Below are 18,677 nucleotides of genomic sequence, written 5' to 3' on the forward strand. Positions count from 1 at the left end.
AAATATAAGGTATAGGTAAAAGAATACAAGCATGAAGGATGGAAATATAATACGGTAAACAACAATACCAAAGCCTTGGTCACATTAGGACAGTGGTGGATGAAATAGTAGAAGTTGAAATACCACACAGGGAAAAGAATAAATGTAAATGTCCTGCATTCAAAATGTTATTCAAGTAAAAGAAGTACATGAGGAAAATATACTGAAATGTACTGGGAGTAGAAAATAGCAACAGGAGAACATAGTATAATGCAGATTCCATGTAAAAATGTAAAGTGGTATCAATAATACAAAAGAGGATCAGCAGGAGGCCTGTCATCATGAATCAGACTCTACAGCTCCAGAGGCAGAAATGCCTGCAGAAAGAGACAGAAGAGGAGAGAGAGACAGAAGAGCACAAGACTATGAGAAAGGGAAGATATTGAGTTAGTAACATGTATTTATGGGATATGAATCCATACTGTGGAGAGAGAGAGAGAGAGGAGCTCAGTGCATCATGGAAAATCCCCCAGCAGTCTAGGCCTAAGTGTACTGTTGTCAATGGTTGAGCCAGAGCTCACTCTAACTCTGTTGACTGTTATGTATATCCTGACACCTGTGAGTGCATTATCACTTTTACACCAGTAGCCATCATTAAGTTCTGTTCACCTGAGAAACTAACGCTGACGGTCAGGTTAGAACTAAAGCTTTTTTGTGTGACATCTTTTTAAAGATGAAAACATGAAAACACACAGTACACAGTGGATGTGTAATGGTACACAGAAGTCACACCACAGTTTGGACGTCACAGTTTGGTATGAGTTCTGTACAAAGGGAAAAAGCAACAAAAAACTCCAGATGCTGTTGTGGAAATTCCCAGAAACTGCATATGCAGTTTTTTTTTTTTTTTTTAAATCCATACACTCTACCCAGTTTTGTAACAGAGTTTACACAGTTTGGTCCCTCCTTACAAAACTACTGCTGCTACATATTATGTAGTCATGGCTCAGAATCAAATGAATTCTTCTGTAATACATCACATGGATGACTTCAGTGTAAAGAACAAGATACAGGAATCATTACTGTCCTTTCTAGTGTGTCACACTGACAGTACAAACTTTAAACTTTAAAAAATAATTTATTAATACATTTACAGTGAATATACAGTTTTGCTGACATATAGTTTTATATTTTTTCAGGAAACAACACATATTGCACATCTATTAAAAACATTACATCACTAATTAATGTAAAAATTCTTTATTCTTTATTCATCCCTTGAGGTCTTAAAGTGCAATACAAGTGACTGAGCTGAACAGACCTCTTGAAAAGAATGAACATCCTGAATATCATGAGGAACGCTCCTCCACTGTACCAAGAAGCTTAATGAGCAGCCAAGACAGACAGAGCAGAAGAAGAAAAAAAAAATTCCACAATGTGAATCACGTTGATGACTAAATGGTCATGGGTTTCCCACAGTCCACTCAGGAACTGTGAATGGCCAACAGGAAACCATACTATGACAACAGTATGACTATATATGGGTTGGTGACCCACAGTGATTACTGAGTATAATATCAATGGCTGTCTCTCAGTGGGTGCTATTAAACACTATTAACCCCCCCCCTCGTAATCCAGGAATGGTTTTGTCAGCACAAGAGATAATAAATGTGAAAATAAAGAGAATAATTCTCCTGTTCCTCTGACTGAGGAAGTTTGGCTTTTGGGAACAAAAGGAACTGATAAGAGAAACATTTAGGACATTTTACTCCCCACTGACAGAAAGAAACTGCTGAGTATTCTGTCATTCAAGGTTTTTTTTTTATTTATTAATTATTTCACAACATACACACAAACAAATGGTATGATCATTTCTTTCAAAGTAGGAAAAAGTCAATTTGCATAGCACCAACTCTGAGTACAAAGTGCCCAAGCAATGAATTAAATAATTCAATTTAAACAAAAAACACAAAACAAAAACAACAAACCCACATCCTTAGCCTCGTTAAATATGTTTCTATAAGCACACATGTCCTACAGCACCTTACCAGAGAAAACCCTTTCCATATTTTTTTACCAGCTTACAATGAACCCCATGGTAAAAAGAAAAAAAAAAAAATCTAACTGATTCACACACAAATACACTGGAGTACTGGAGATACTTCCCACATTGCATGTCCTTTCATGTTTCCAGCACATTCTACTTTAATGGGTTACTTTCACAACAGGTGTAAAACAACATTGATGAAAGTGTCGAAAGTGAGCTGCAACATTTTCTAACCCTAACCCTAACACATCTACACTGGTACTGGAGAGGAAAAAACCCTCAAACTTCAAAATGCACAAGAGGAGTAGAACTTCTGTGTTAAGCAATGATGAAAGTATTTCTGTACTTCTCATATTTATCACCTGATAAAACCATAACACAGGCAGACATAACACAGAAATGTTGCAGGAGTGTGTGGGTGTGGGCTGGGTTTATGTGTGATAGTCTGCCAGTAACTCTGCACTGTTGATCACTCTTCAGACCTTCCTAGTGAAAGCCACTGAGCTGGCAACAGCAACACACTATAAGACATGTACAAATTAATGACACAGAGTGGTTCAGCCTTCTCTGGTATTACCAACCACACTTCACTATGATGAGCACTAAATAACCAATGCTGTCCCACAGTACTGAGTACATTCAAACACAACGTGTCTGTGGGACAAAATGTACATGGTACTATAGTAAAAACTTGTTTTAATACTAATGATACACGTGTTACACTGACCACTTTAGAATCTATAGCTTTACAGAAAATAATGGACGGGCTGATTGACAAAAATATATTTGCCTTTTCTTCCTCTGCTGACCTCTGTTATTTTCCCTTGCTCTAATCTTTCCCTTCACTTCTGCTTTTCCACAAAATCAAAAGTCCTTTCCTTCACAAATTCATACGTCATAGTATCTGGCTTCTGTTTTACAGTTTCTCCTGTCTTGACAGGCCTGTGTTTAAGGATTATGCTTCCAAAGCCTTGTTTTTTTTCTGTGGATATTTATCCAGTTGACATCTATTTAACACGATGGTTCCTGAGTTGTTTTTAATCTCAGTGAAGGGTTTTTCCCACAGGGTTTATCAAACAAACTACTGAGTGCTATTTTAACTAACATTGAACAAGACAGGGCTCACCCTCAGGCTAACAGATTGTGTTAGTCTCTTAAAGGATAAAACTTTCATGGCAGCAAAAAATCGAGAGAAGAACAACAGTCTTTCGTCTTTAAAGCTGGGGGGAAAACCCAAGGATGCTGATAAGACATCCTCCAAGACGAGACATTTAGAGCTCCACCAACAGCACAGAACTAACACTGGCAATTCATGCTCCTCAAAGAATGATCCTTCTGAACTTTCCCCACGTAAACAAGAAATATTCAAATCTAAGCCATAATATTTTAGGGAATGAAGCTTTTCTATTTTTTCTCGAGAATCATATTCAGTTGACAATAATATAAAACCTGTAAGAAGATGGAATTATTACAATTACACATATTAGGGATGTTCTTAGGAAAATATAGATGCCTTTTGTGATAGTATATGAAAGGGAAATGATTAAGGTTAAGCTTATAACTTCATTGAGATAAAGCAAACCTGCAGCTGAGCAGATATTAGTAGCTTCTTGCTGCTGCTGCATCATCATCATCAGGGGATTCAGACTTTTCATGAGCTGTAATAGTAAGAGGAAACCATATCTACACTGGTTTCCTCCATTAGGTGTTCACAGAGTGGAGGGTGCAGGAAACCTCCAGATGGATTTAGGTGACTCTGACTGTCTGACCAGATGACTGGGGCAGAAGCTCAGCACCAAAGAACACCAGGTATTGTTTGTTAACAATAAGTTCAGGGTGTGACGACTTAACTCGTAGTCTGCTGTTAGCCTCCAGGACAAACAAGCCGGATGTATAGAGGGATTTTCTCCAGGGCTTTAAACTGCAACTCACTGTGTCTTCTGATGACAGGAGACGCCTGTTGTCATTGTAACTGTTTGTGATATAAAACACCTCACTGATGAGTCGCTTAGTCGCTTCCGTACACGCATTCACACTCTCGTAGGTGATCTGCAGGAAGACTCTGTAAATGCCTTTTCTGGGCACCATGAGGTTCCCACTGGAGTAGTTGAAGCCTCCATGACAGTGGATATTTCCAATCTCGCTCTCCCATTCAAGGAATTCTCCAGGAATCTGATTGGTACTTGGAGCTGAGGAGAAGAGCGGGAGCAAGAATTTACTTCTCAATGCTTCTCTATCATTTCCACATTATATTTGTGTGTATGTCTGTGTATAATCAATACAGACTCTACAGTATAATTATATAGTTCAAAATACACTATATTATCATTTATGTATTGTTGATATGTAATCATATATTTACCTGTTAGCATCACACTTGGATTGTCAAGGTGGTGATGTTGCTGCTGTGTGACGCAGATGTCTACAGGAGAGATTCAGAGTGATGGTTCACACGCTGACCAGTGATTGCTTTTATAAAGCTGTAATGTCACGTGATGATCAGACCACATGCTTACCTGGTGAACGGCTGCCCGTCTGCTTCATGGGCTGTAAGGACACAAACACTGTCTTAGCAACATTTCTTGGAGCTCAGAGTAACGATACAAGAACTGAAGACAGCACAGAGAAACAACTGAACAATGCCGAGTTTCACTTGAATAATTAGAAAATATAAACTGACCCCAGCTAATGCTATTTATAAAGAATATTGTAATATTTGAACATGTATGACCTGATGACAGTGCATTTAAATAACAATCTGTGTGACCACACCGCAGTGACAGAACAATGTTTATATATTATTATTATAGTACATAAGAATATTTATGAGAATATTTATGAGAATTTATGCTGCGGGTCAAAGGTACTGACTGACCCCTGTCACTGTTTCATCATGGGACGGTGTCTTGTTACTAGGCAACGAAACCAACAGAGATGACAAGATGGCTTCGTCCCGTCACCACATCCACCTGAAAAACTTAACGTTAAAACGCTTCAGAGAAAACAGTGGCGTCAACCTGTGGCTGGTTCACCGTGTTCTCTCTGAGCGGCTGATTCACAGTTATTAAAAAAAAAAAAAAAAGTCCATTTAAAGCGAACGTGACATTGAGTGGAGCTGATGAAGACAGAAAAGTGAACATGTGCTTCTGTTTGACGCGTGTGTGGTGAAGAAAAAGTGAAGTTTCTAAACCACGGATCATTACACCGAACTTCCGTTAACAGAGCATTTGATCCAACTCCTGCCTGACTTCAGCAAACACTGCGACAGGAAGTACACTTCGGCCTACTTAGAACGCTCCAAGAATCTGAATGTGTTCAGGTTTTCCTCTTGATCGAACATATAAAACAGAACACACTGAAACACAACCGACACGCTGTGTGGTTGAATAAAGTTACAGAGCCGGACCGCCCGTGGTCCTGGACTGTAATCACCTTCAGACCGGTGCTGTTCTCGGCCACAGTAATAACAGTTACCTGAAGGAGCACAGAGTCGTCAGGTGTGTAAATGTTACCTGTGTGTCCGCTGCCTGCTGACCTCGCCCGTTCAGAACGACCGTGAACAGCAGAGCCAGAGCCGCTGCAGCGGTGACGAGCAGCGCCACTAACAGAACCTGAGCCATCCGCTGGAACCGAGTCTCTCTCTGACGGAGAAGTTGGATCAAGGTGTTGTGTCGAAGTCCTGCCGCCTCCTCCCCGCCGCAGCAGCAGCAGCAGCCTTCTGCCTCCATGCCGCTAGATTCCCATTCACAGATCAGTCATAGGCTCCCATCCAGCGGCTCCATTTATCAGCGCCGTGTCGCCCACGTTGAAAAACCGCTGGTAGGGAGTCTCGATTCAACAGTTTCACTGAGTGCCAGGACTCAACCACCAACATCCTCTTTCGGAGGTTAGTTTGTCAGAGGCTACAAACGTTTCATCACTATAGTCCGCTACAGGTCATGGACATGCACACCCCCAAACACCTGAAACAGGAATAGAAGCACACTTTTACCGGTCCATATCACAACATGACCCCCACCTGTCAGGGACAACCCCGTCACTGAGATTTACCACACACACACACACACACACACACACACACACACACACACAGAGTGTAATTAAACTGTATTAGTCTTGGTTGTTAATGAAGACTGTAATCAGACAGTATAATGTCAGCCCCTGACCACAGAGCCACTTCCTTTTAATGAGGATTGTCTGGACATAAAAAACCCTAGAAACCTGGGGAAGAACAGAGACCATGTTTCATTCCTCTGCAGCTGAAACAAGTCAGTACAAACACTAATGTCAGACTAACTTCAGCGTGAAACCACAGAGACAGCGACCTGGGCAGGTCAGCATAATAAACACACAGCAGCAGCAGCAGCAGTGTGTCAACAACATTTTCATCTGACTGATATTTCCAAAGAACAGCATGAAATATTGACATCAAATGGCATCAAGTGAAGAAGCAGTGGTCACCAAATCTAAAATTTGACAACGTAGCAATAAATTAGCTGACGTCAACCACATCCTGTGTTAGGGTTTGAACCACACCTCTTGACTCAAATCTTTCAAAACACCCCCCCCAACACCACACACCTACATACACACAGCAGATATAACAATATCTATGTCCAACTGCTGTATAGAAAGTTAAATAGTATCATCTTCGTACCTGGAAAAACTCAAGGCTTCTCTCACCACATCACTCACACAGTCGATCAAACCACCAACCAACCAATAAGTTAGACCAGTCTGGAAACAGAAAGTGCTTGAGCATTAAAATACTAAATCCCTTCTGTCAGTATTTTAATAGCATGGCCACAACTGCAACAAGAGGCGTCCTTCAAACTGTGGATGAAGCATCGTTCAATTGGATGACAGGCTGCGTCAGATGAGAAGGTGGAGGATTAGAATGACGAGGAGAGCCTGCAGCTGTGAAAGGAGGGGGGAGGTAATAGACAATGGTGCTCATGAGCGATGGTCAGGTCCTGGTCAGCTTGTAGCTGCCAATGCAAATATTATTCTGGTGAATAAAACAGGGTGTAAACAGGAAATGTGGGGGATCTGCAGTGATAATTCATTCCTTTAAAGCCCCCCCGCTACTCAAAAGTGTCTCATACTTATTGTGGCTTCATTTTTAATCTCTGAGCTTCACTGTGCAGTTTGTTGTCACATATCTCAATGTGTATTCAAACATCTCTGGAGTGGATGTTCCAAATGTGGTAGTAACTTACATTACATTACACAGATATGTGAGTGAGGCAAAGACAACAGTTAACCCCAATTTTATTAGAGAGTTGACCTCTGACGTTGGGTTATTATTTACATTGTTTCATTCTTTGTTCTAAGTTCAGGGTGGTGCTTTTTAGTCCTGCAGTCGCATACAGTTGATGGCAATGTCCACTGATAATAAGAAATAAAAATACAAAAAGCTGTGGGCTGACAGCAACATCACACCCTCGAGAGAGTGAAAGGTTGGGAGCTTGTTGAGTGACAGTGTACACACAGTATTCTACCTGTACATTAATAGTGCTACTATTCACATTCATCTGTACAGTAATCATATTTACAGTGATCACATTAGGGAAAGAGCCAGTACCTGAGGAGTTAGTTCCATAATTAGCTTTACTCATTCACCGTGGTAAAAACAAACACACCCAACCAATGGTAACTGAAACACAGAAAACACAGGATCCATGTCTAAGATTAGGTGTGAAGCTTTGAAGTCTACTGATTTCACAACAGCTTACTGTTGTAGCTGATGCAACTCAACCATATGAGATAACAAAGACCGGTAGACTGAGGACTTTTTACACTGTGCAGGCTGGTTTCACTCTGTAACAGCAGTATCAACACTAGAACACTGTTTCTGTTCTAGAGATCTGATGATCCAATCATTTGAGACTGAGTCACAGAACCCAACCTCTTCATACCCCATGTGTGCATTTTTCAGATGGTTTGTTCGCAGATAAGATTAGGAGTAGATTACAGCAGTTTATGCAAGTCCTGCAGTAGTGACAAATGTGAGAGTTTATAAACGGTGGGTGTAGTATCTGTAAAAGAAACGCTCCTCTTAGATACATCAGGTGAGCTGGCACACTTTAACAAACAGGAAGCTATAAACAAAAGATGAGGTTGTTAAAATGCCTGTGCCAGCAGCCTTCATCTTCCCCATGACTCTCTCCAAAACACGTGAACTATACATGAGAACATACTGGCCAATTCAAATTACCATTCAACAGCAGATAAAACACCATGAATAAACACAATAAACACATCATACATGTGCAGCATTTCTCCCAAGACTGAAACGTCAACCAATAAATAAGAACAGAATAAAAATTCATTAAATAACAATCATTGTCTCAGTTTCAGATCACTGTTCCAAGTGATCCAGTTACAACTTAAACAGTCAAAAGTCCATTTTAAAAATATCTGAAATGCTAGGTTCCTGTAAGTTCTCTAACTGGTGTCAGGATCATTGTTTGAGTGAGCAGGTCTATGCTTTGCATTTGTCTCACACGATGCCAATTACCTAACTAATCTGCACAACAGTGCCCTCTGCAGGCACAACTCAAACAAAACACTTTAGTCTTTGGATCCTTTTCACTGATCGCCCATTCCACACAAAATTATATCAAAAAGGGGAAATATTTCAAGTGGAAACTCTTTCATATCTTTGATCACATCGTCAGTTTGCCGAGTGTTATGAAGTGTCATTGCTGAGCAGGTTAACAACAAGCAGTCATACAAGAAGGAGCTTTGGATTTGGTACTTTCCAGCAGCTTTGTGTCATCTGTAAATCTAGGTGTCCAGCTTGGGGGTGGATGGAGTGCTAAGCCTTGTAGCAGTTGCCCTGTGTGGTAAGTGCCAGCTGGCCGTTGGGTGCCACCTCGTTGGCCTCGTCCTCCAGCAGGCCCGACACGTCAGCGTTGGGGATGCTGTCATGGTAGCTGCTGAAGCTGATGTTGTCCTCTTTCAGTTCTATGGTCCAGAAAGGGGCGTTGAGCTTGCGGTTCTGGTACTCCCGGTAGGTGTACACGCCTCCAACAAAGCCGAGCAGCAGCAGCACCACCAGAATGATGACGGCCAGGATGATGATGTTGAACTGCGTCCAGGAGACCTCTGTCAGGGCTGCTGTAGTGTTGTCTGTGGGGCTGGTCAGGCTGGTCAGCAGGGCCTGGGTGGTGGCAGCGGTACTCAGTGCAGTACTCGTGTTGCTGCTGGATGTGGAGGCCGGGACGCCTCTCGTGACGGAGGTCAGAGTGGTACTGGTGGCAGACACGGAGGGGGACGTGGGGGCCTCCGTTGTGGTTGTATCTGCTGGTGTGGGAATGAGTCGGGGCGCTGATGAGAGATAAGTAGGGAAAACATGGCTGAACATTTCAAGATTTTATCTTCCAGCTTTAATAAATTCACAACTTTAAAAAGCAATTCAATGACCTGGAAATAGTCACAAAGTAATAGTGCTGGACTGGAGGTCAGGTTGTTGATGTATGAAGAAAAGTAATTTGTGACATCTAGTGGCAAAAAGATGTAACTACCTCTTACTACTGCATTCTTTTTTTTTTTGATTAAACAATTCTGATTGAGCTTAAAGTGATGATTTCCCTTGGCTGTCCTCCCTCGGTGCTGGTGTTTTGTTTTTATGCCAGTGACTAGTCAGCTGTTCACTGACTCTGTTCCTGAGTCCTGACATTGTTCATGCTGGCTCATGGTGACAATTCAAAAGAATGGTACCATCGTTCATGTTCCACCTGAGCTTTCCCTCTTAAAACATCTGCTGTGGGAAAAGGTCATGTTGCTAAACTTATTTTAGTATTTGTGAAGTATTCTGCAAGTTTTGTTTGAAGCAAAATGTAGAGAGAAAAAAGAGCCTCTTCTTTTGGAGAAATATCTAATACATCAAATAATAAATTAGCAGATCTAATAATAAATTCATTAGATCTGCTCTGTGAAGACATTGCACAGTTGACCAGTTTTTGTGTCAGTCAGTGTTTTGCCAGTTCCAGGGCAATTGTAAATGTTCTTAGTTCCACTTGTGCTTCTCCTGCTATGACAGGTCAAAGTGTCTGCTGGGAAAAGATCTATTGCTTGTCTTTGTTTTCTGAGCTGTTGAACCAGCACGCTACAGTCTGAGTGGGTAAGTAGGTAAAGAAAGCAAAGGTTTGACCAAACGGTGGGTTGTGGGCCAGTCTTACCTGGATGGCTGCAGTTATGTGCTCGGGCGTCCCCTATGAATCCAAGAGCACAGAGCTGGCACTGGGACCCGGTGGTGTTGTTGGTGCAGCGGAGGCAGTGACCGGTGTCGGGGTGACAGAGCTGGGCGGGACCCTGAGGGTCTGCATTCCCACTGCAGTCACATGGAACACAAGCCCCAGATGTTTTGTAGAAGCCAGCGCTGCACTTGTCACACTGTGGGCCACTGTACCGATGAAGGCACTGGTCGCACACTGGAGAGCCACTGGAATCTGCACAGGAACAGACAAAGAAACATCTCAGCTCCAGACCTCCTACAAGGCTGGGTTAATGTTGACCTCTAGGCCTTGCAAAAAGACTTCTCAGGACCCCCACCATGACCTGTAGCTTTCCTTTCTTGCAGGAATATTAATGTTAAATGTGGTGAGCAGATTAGCACTGGGGTGCACCTGCAAAGACACCAATCAGATATATTCCTGTGAAGAAACAAACTTGTGCAACATATGTCCACATATGTCCCTCGCTAAAATGCTAGCTTAGTTGGGGTCTAGTTTGTTCTATGATTCAAAATGTTGATGATGTCTCTCAGGATGACAGTATCACTCTCTACATGGCACAGTCTGAGTATGAAAACAATGTGAATCATGTGCTTCGGCTTTCACAGTCACCAGACCTCGACTCGGCTGAACATGTGTGTGGGGGGCATGTTAGACAGAGCTTTCCACCACCACCATCACAACAACGAGGGAATGTCTTTGGAAGAAGTAGTGCTCATCCCTCCTGTAGAGTCAGAGGCCTGGAGAGACCAGTGAAGCTGTTTTGGTGGAACTCACTTTATGTTGATATCCTGTCATTTGTAATACCTGGTATATACACATACTTGAGACTCAGCAAGGTCCAATGAACTCCTGAACTGCACTGAACATCACAAATGAATGATGAGAGGACAGAGAAGTGGAGGAGACTGTGGGGTTGCAGTTCAGCTTTGGAGTTTAATTAGTTTTCAAACTGAGTCCAGTTCCTTATAAGGACCATATAGTTACATATTAAACTTGTTATGGAAAGCAATTTCCCGGAGATGGATAAAAACATTCTGATGTATACACTGGTGTGATAATAAGATAACAGATTTCTGTTAGCCAGTCTCCTCTGTAGCTCTGAGGCTGAGTCCTCAGCAGAGCAGAGCCTACAGTATTGAATGATTTAGACACCGATAACTGCCTTCCAATGGCCTAGATGTTGGTCTCTATCTAGTGAGATCACGTGACCGTGTTGTATTCCAGCACTGAGCAGGCTGCTCCTGATAAGCTTGATTTAACCTCTGTTGGGGGTTCAAAGGCAGCCAGCCTGCCAGGTTATATAACCAGGAAGAAACATGAGCTGAGCTGCACTGCACAGGGCCAGAGGACTTGACCTGCTTGTTTACCTATTGTCCTCCACTTTGCTATGACACACTTACAGAGAGGGCTGGTAACTGCTGTCCGACACACACTCATAGAGAAACAGGGAAAAACAAAACAACAGTGAAAGAGAAATGAAAACATTTATAGAAATATTTAATGAACCTGGGGATAAAATGAATGAATCCAGCTGTACTGTGCAAAGACAGAATCATTCATGGCTGATTTAATATGTGTGACCCACATTCTGAACTGGTGCAATGCTCCATTTCACCTCTCTGTGTGTTAGCATGGAGGGATACTCATTCACTGCAACAGACCTCATCAGCACATTTAAAAAGCATCTATCCTCCAGTGTGGAGCCATGATACTGCATTGTGGCATCTTCTCATTTCTCACTGTTGCCAGGGCAACCTCTTCTTGGAGGCTGCTTCTGCCTCCAGCTCCAGTGTTGCGTCTAAAACATCCTCCACATCCACACACACTCTGAACCACAGAGCAGCTCTGTGTGGACGGGATTCTGAGGAGATTTCTGATCATTTCCTCTCTGACACAGCTCTTCCTCTGGTGCTGCTGTCCTAAAAGAGAATGTGATGCTGCCCATCCCCCTCTCGTCTGTTGCTGCCTGACTGGCGTCGGAGCGGCCCAGCTGTGCTCATGCTGTCCCAGCTCAGCGCAGCCTGGTTCGTGTCCCTTACCCTCCCTTCCACGCTGCACAACCTCTGCTGCTGCCCCTGGCAGGGGCCAATACAACCTGACAGCCTAAGTGCATCTATACATGGCTGTTGCCATGCAGGCTGCCACCAATGGGGGGGCATCAGGACATGGCAAGGCTGCTGATGATTGGTTCAGAGAGGGGAAGAGCAAGGTGAGAGGGTAGAGTGAGCACAGTGATGCAGCACAGAATGCAAACCTCAACAGGGAGTTTGCAGAGAGGGTTAAAGTGCAGTGTGATGTGGGTGAACTGTGATCATAAGCCACTATGTAATGGTGTAATGTTTGAGCCGGTTGAACTCAAACCACAGAAGGCTGTCAGTGGCCACACTGACATACACAGCACAGTGTAACAAGGCTCCTGGCCATACTGATCACAACAAATAAACACAAATAAACCAAGCAATAATTATTCCTTTCCACTTATGGGATCCTTTCAAGTAGCAACACTGTAGCTGGAGCTCAGTGACTATTCCATCTTCATCATATTTAAGTCAATTTTAAAGCAGAAATGACAAAAACATATGTTTCCTGCTCCTCAAACGTGAGAATTTTATTATGATTTATTATTTTTCAAATTATTTCATTAATATTATTATATACATTATTTTTTAAATAACTGTCTATCTGGGTTTTGAACACTTGCAGGTCTCCCAACTTGTGGAAGCCCAGTTTTAAATCTCTGGAGTAGCCCTTTAACATCAGTGTTGGTGTACAAAACACAACAGAGAGTGTGTTACTGTCACTTGATTCTTCACTAAGTCAAGCTACAGAAAATGAACTGATGACAGTTTTGATAACAGATTCATTGGATTCATTCATTTACCAGTTCCCCACTGGTGTTCCTCTCTGTGCAATACACCTGTTAAATGAATACCTTTCAACGACTGCCACTGTCAATCAAAATGAGCAGTTTGAAGACAGCACTGGGCCCTTTAGATGGATAATAGTTGATATTTTTGATATTTCACAGACAATGATGTGTTAAATAATAAACAAATAAAAAGCAGAATAAATGATAATGATGTGCATCCTGTCCAGTATAACTGAGTCATCAACTCAGTCACCACCTCTAATCAGATCCCATAATTACAGAATAACTTAACCAAAACTATTATTTGCTGTTGAGGCCTCATAGACCAGTTTTAACTCAAACCAAACACCAGTTGAGTCAGTGATGTGTGTGTGGAGGAGCAGCACACACACAGCTGGAGGGAGGATCAGAAACATGCTGCCTCCTCTGATGAATTCTGGTGCTTGTTATGACATGTAATGACATGTTTTCCTGACTCACAATAAGCTCCTGTAGTACCTTCAGTGTTGTTGTTGAGTAGGTGCATCCCTTAATGGTTTGTTTGGCTATTTCAAAATGAAATTTCAGGCAGAGTTGAGGTGGCTGAGGAATATGACGGTGACTTTGGTTCAACCCAGATATCAAGCCAATAGAGACCTTTGGGTGTTTAGTGTAAGTAGGGCAGCAGCAGCCTGGAGGTGACAGACGTGGGGTCACACAGGAAGGTCACTGCACTCTGCTTTGCAGTTCTGGGAATTTGGAAGATTTTTATTTTTTTATTTTTACCACAATGAAAACATTATTTTGCAACACTTTAAAGATGAAGGACTGAACATTCAGAAAAGCCTTGTTATAAATGACACCAGTGGCCATTAAGTGAACAGCAGCAGCATTCTGGGCATCAACCAAAACAGTGACTAACTGGCATCATGTTGATAGATGAGGTAATTAAAATCATGGCTGTGCAGAGCACTAAGGTCACCAAGGTCCAGACCTCTGTGTTTTATATAGTAGTTGGTATATGTTGTGAAATTACAGGCTAAAAATATCTCTGCAAAGATACTGTGCAACGCCAAGATAACTAAATAGATACATTTTCATCTGATCACCTATGTCACTGCTTGTGTGATGGCGGGTGGAGTGAATGATCTTGTTGTTACTAGAAAGTCTTTACTGCACACGACGTCAGTCACATTCCCGTTTGTTAAACATCACATCCTTTAGAGTTTCCAAGAAATTTATCAGTGATGAGTCCACAGGCTGTTACAGCCGACTGATTAAGGGGTCTCATTTTTAAAGTTAGTTTACAACCTTTCCCCACATTGAAAATAAAAAATCCATTAATCCATGTAAATCACTTCACATTCTTACATATGGCAACTTTAAACAGAAACACCTGGTTTGTGTAGGGGGGAGCAGTGTGTAGCCTGAGAGACAAAACCCTGGGCATAATAAGTGCTCACACAGTATGTTCCTGTGTGTGCACTGAAGCAGTCAAAGCCAGCGTAGATGTATGTATCTGTCTTTTTGGAAACACAGGCAGCAGACTGAGACTCACAGCCAGGTGAGGTCAGTGAGCAGCATGCTGAGTCACTGTGAGGCTGATATCTGACTGCACCTCTCTCTGCGTGAGAGGAGACTAGAACTGAATTTACATCTCAGTTTTGTTGGTTTGCTGAGCTGATAATGACATAAATGTTGCACTGTCTCTTTTAACTATGGATTCAACCAAACACAACTGACGCAAACTTTCACAAGTCTAGACTATAAAGCTCTGCATATAAAATCTGCCTCTTTGTTGTCTGGCAGGGAGTTGGATGAGACACACATCTGTCTGTTAGATAGAACATATAACTTCAAACAAACACCAGAAACTGGCAGACACAGCTAGCCTGGCTCTGTCCAAAGCTTAAAAAATCAGCTCGTCTAAAGATCACTGATGTTTGTTTGGGATACACAAATGTACACAAATGACTATTTAGTGTTTTACAGGGGTTTATATGGACCTGGCTCCCAGCTCCACTGTAAAGAATCTGGGAGTTATCTTTGACCAGGATATGTCCTTTAACTCACACATAAAACAAACTTCTAGGACTGCCTTCTTTCACCTGTGTAATATCACCAAAATCAGACATTTTCTGTCTCAAAACAATGCTGAAAAACTAGTCCATGCATTTGTTACTTCCAGGCTGGACTACTGTAATTCATTATTATCAGGCTGCCCCAACAAGTCTCTAAAGACTCTGCAGCTGATTCAAAATGCTGCAGCACAATTACTGACAGGAACTAGGAAAAGAGACCATATTTCTCCTTTGTTAGCCTCTCTACATTGGCTCCCAGTCAAATCCAGAGTAGAATTCAAAATCCTCCTCCTCACATACAAAGCCCTTAATGGTCAGACACCAACATACCAATCCCACTAGGACATTTCACTCCCAGAATGATGGTTTACTGGTGGTTCCCAGAGTTTCTAAGAGTCAAATGGGAGGCAGAGCCTTCAGTTATCAGGCTCCTCTACTGTGGAACCTTCTCCCAGTTTGGGTCCAGGAGGCAGACACCCTCTGTACCTTTAAGAGTAGGCTTAAAACTTTCCTCTTTGATAAAGCTTATAGTTAGGGTTGGCTCAGGCTTGAACCATCCCTTAGTTATGCTGCTATAGGCCTAGACTGCTGGGAGATCTCCCATGATGCACTGAGCTTCTCTCTCTCTCTCTCTCCACAGTATGGATTCATATCCCATAAATACATGTTATTAACTCAATATCTTCTCTTTCCTGTAGTATTATGCTCTTCTGTCTCTCTCTCCTCTTCTGTCTCTTTCTGCAGGTATTTCTGCCTCTGGAGCTGTAGAGTCTGATCTGTGATGACAAGTCTCCTGCTGCTCTTACAACTCCACTCAACACCTGCTGCTACAATTAGAAATTATGTATACTGCTATTAGTTTTAGTGCTACATTAGCAGTTAATACTTTAATTATTACTATTATCATTACTACTACTGTATTATTGGCATTACCTTACATTTTATATGGAACCTGTGTTATGCTATGTTCTTCTCTCGCTATCCTCTCCCCTCTCCCCCCCTCTCCCCCTCTCTCTCTCCTTCTTAACCCAACCGGTCGAGGCAGATGGCCGCCCACCCTGAGTCCGGTTCTGCTCGAGGTTTCTGCCTCTTAAAGGAAGTTTTTCCTTGCCACTGTCGCCTATTGCTGCTCATGGTGGGATTTGTTGGGTCTCTCTCTGTAAATACCTATTTTAAAGAGTACAGTCTAGACCTGCTCTATATGAAAAGTGCCTTGAGATGACTTTTGTTGTGATATGGCGCTATATAAATAAAAAATTGAATTGAATTGAATTTATATGCTAGGCTGTTTCTTTCTGGAATCTGCCTGGCAACTGTCAAAATGCCAAACTTTCCTTTTAATCAAAACAATGTTTCCTGATCAGTTTCATCGAGTCAATGTCAAGTCTTCTGACACAGAGCAGAGAGACCCTGCTAACATCCAGCTCATTCACATGTTCAACACCACCATCAAATTCACAGTTAAACAGCATTCTGGCTACACTCTTGACTGTAGTTAATATGGGTATTGCAAACACTGTTTGTTTACCCTTCATTAGAAGTAGGGCTGTGTATTTTGAGTATAGCATCTAATTGGATAAGAGGCTGAAAGTGGTAGGTGTCATGTTGAGCTACCTCCAGCACAGCTGCAGAGCAGTTAGACAGTGGAAAATGTTTTTTAAGACATCAGTCAAATCACCACAACAATCCAAGGATGAGAAGCCAAGCTAAAGGCCTGATGTGTGGCTGTGAGCGGTCGGGGACTGACCGGTGTGACAGGTGCCAGTGGAGGTGGAGTTGGAGCAGGGACACGGTGCACAGGTTTCGGTCCGGGCCGCTCCAGGGCTGCGGTAGAAACCAGGCTTACACTCCTCACAGTTGGATCCCTGGGTGTTGCCCTCACAGTTCAGACACACTCCTGGAGGACAGAACAAAGGTCACATGATTACAGGGTTTTCTCTTAATCTGGTTTCTTCAGCTTGGTCACTGCAGAATCATCCCTCCAGTACGGGGCTCTGCTGTGTTTGGAGGGGGGAGGGGAGGCTAACAGCTTTTAGTTTGGACTTTTATTCGTGTGCACTCCTCAAATTTGATTTATAAATTATTTATTTATTCCACATTGTACTCCTAAATATTTAATATTTATGTACCTAAACATTTAACAACCTCTTCAAGAGATCACAACTTGTTTTATAAGACAGACTTGAGCACAGCAGAAAAACAAAGTCAGGGTTTTATCTAAAGTGGAATTAAAGGGAAAGTCATTCCCATTCCTATCATCATATAATTTTAGCAAATAATAACTAGCATGCTTTCCATAATAATGGTAGAATGAGCAATCAGAAACACTGTTTAAATTGTTCTTTTATTAATTCATTAAAATTAATTGTTGACTGTTCAATCCCAGCATTTACTTTATTTATTTGAAGAATATGAACTGTAGTTAAAGATACAGATTATATGTTGAGCTGAAACATGCAGAGGAGATGGAGACAGCCTGTATGTTGACTGACAGGTGAAAAATTAGTTTTTCAAACTGTTGAGTTCAAAGACAGTTGGACACCTGAAATTTATATCTGTGGTTTTGATATCACACTGCTTTTATGTGTATTTAAGTTATTAGTCGACATTAATATATTTAATTACTTACATAGAAAGGTTAATATGCTCTATTGTCGTTCATTGTTATTATTGTAAATATTTGTGTTCTGGTGTTACCACCATCACAAGGTTTGCAGTTGAGCTTCTGTCTGTGGCTGAGTTGTTGTGCCTCCATGATCACAACATAGGTTATGTAGACATGACTAAACCTGTCTGAAGGCTGCCTTGCCTGCTGGCTCTTTGTGTAACAGTGGTTTTAGCGATGTGCTATTAGTCTGCCTCCTCTACCAACTATGTATCAACCTGCTGTTGACAGAGAAGCTACTAATGAGTGAAATCAGCTGCTGAAAACCAACAGGAGGTCACTGCAGCAAGTCCTAGACTTCACAGACTGAGCTATTGGTTGGGTGGGGTAACCTTAGTGGGGAGTGTCTCCCTACATCAAACTGTGGACAGCTATCAAGCACCATTTGTCATAAATCATGGGGTTTCTAAGTGAAACTCAAATTAACTAACTGAAGCAGTGGGGATTTATTGTGTTACCAGCACCCACATCTTGTTGTAAACATGGGCCCTCAAGGTTCGTGGGTGAATATTCAAGTGCAGAACTTGTGCTTTTTATTTGTCTCTGCATTCTTTTACTCAATCTTTAGAAAAAAAAGGGTCAGTGCAGGGACACTCTGCCTCTGTCCTGCTGGAAATGACGACTCCCTGTCATGTTTATCTGTGGTCCACAGTGTTTGGGATACTGTATAATTTGCATTTGCACAATGTGTTGTGTAAGCAGCCCTGGGGAGAGGCCAGGGTCAGTGTTTAAAGGGAGCTGTCAAATCTGAACTATTTTCATTCACAGCACTGTGAACACTGAGCCCAGCCACAGCACTCCATCTGCCCCTGCA

General features: G+C 42.1%; 2 protein-coding genes across 3 annotated transcripts in view; both read right to left on the reverse strand.

The window, feature by feature from the left end:
* Window positions 1-1,786: 1,786 nt before the first annotated feature.
* On the reverse strand, window positions 1,787-6,869 carry si:ch211-158d24.4 (uncharacterized protein LOC560966 homolog). 2 transcript variants are annotated; one of them, XM_018669414.2, is made up of 5 exons: window positions 6,684-6,869; window positions 5,539-5,988; window positions 4,543-4,573; window positions 4,389-4,448; window positions 1,787-4,215 (listed from the first exon to the last, which is right to left on the reverse strand). In XM_018669414.2, the coding sequence occupies exons 2-5, from the start codon at window positions 5,752-5,754 to the stop codon at window positions 3,773-3,775; spliced, it is 750 nt and encodes a 249-aa protein (XP_018524930.1). In that variant the 5' UTR covers window positions 5,755-5,988; window positions 6,684-6,869; the 3' UTR covers window positions 1,787-3,772. The 2 variants fall into 2 exon arrangements, with proteins under 2 accessions (XP_018524930.1, XP_050931021.1); XM_051075064.1 differs by lacking the exon at window positions 6,684-6,869 and having other exon boundaries at window positions 5,539-6,056.
* Window positions 6,870-7,280: 411 nt separating this feature from the next.
* The window catches only part of si:ch211-158d24.2 (multiple epidermal growth factor-like domains protein 9), a 30,141-nt gene continuing 18,744 nt past the window's right edge, over window positions 7,281-18,677 (reverse strand). Inside the window, exons 4-6 of the mRNA XM_018669412.2 lie at window positions 16,946-17,095; window positions 10,213-10,482; window positions 7,281-9,358 (exon numbers count right to left, since the gene is read on the reverse strand). Coding sequence (XP_018524928.1) covers window positions 8,847-9,358; window positions 10,213-10,482; window positions 16,946-17,095 — 932 coding nt within the window. The 3' untranslated portion in view covers window positions 7,281-8,846. The remainder of the gene's footprint in view (window positions 9,359-10,212; window positions 10,483-16,945; window positions 17,096-18,677) is intronic.

The sequence above is a fragment of the Lates calcarifer genome, linkage group LG13 (genome assembly GCF_001640805.2).
Source record: "Lates calcarifer isolate ASB-BC8 linkage group LG13, TLL_Latcal_v3, whole genome shotgun sequence".
Lineage (NCBI taxonomy): Eukaryota > Metazoa > Chordata > Actinopteri > Centropomidae > Lates > Lates calcarifer.

What these genes read in the sequence shown, in the direction of transcription:
- si:ch211-158d24.4 (XM_018669414.2), bottom strand. Translation starts at nt 5,754, where the DNA reads ATGGAGGCAGAAGGCTGCTGCTGCTGCTGCGGCGGGGAGGAGGCGGCA. An exon ending in AGCAGGCAGCGGACACACAG is followed by an intron (nt 4,574 to 5,538) that starts GTAACATTTACA and finishes GTGTCCTTACAG; the next exon opens with CCCATGAAGCAGACGGGCAG. An exon ending in GACGGGCAGCCGTTCACCAG is followed by an intron (nt 4,449 to 4,542) that starts GTAAGCATGTGG and finishes TCTCTCCTGTAG; the next exon opens with ACATCTGCGTCACACAGCAG.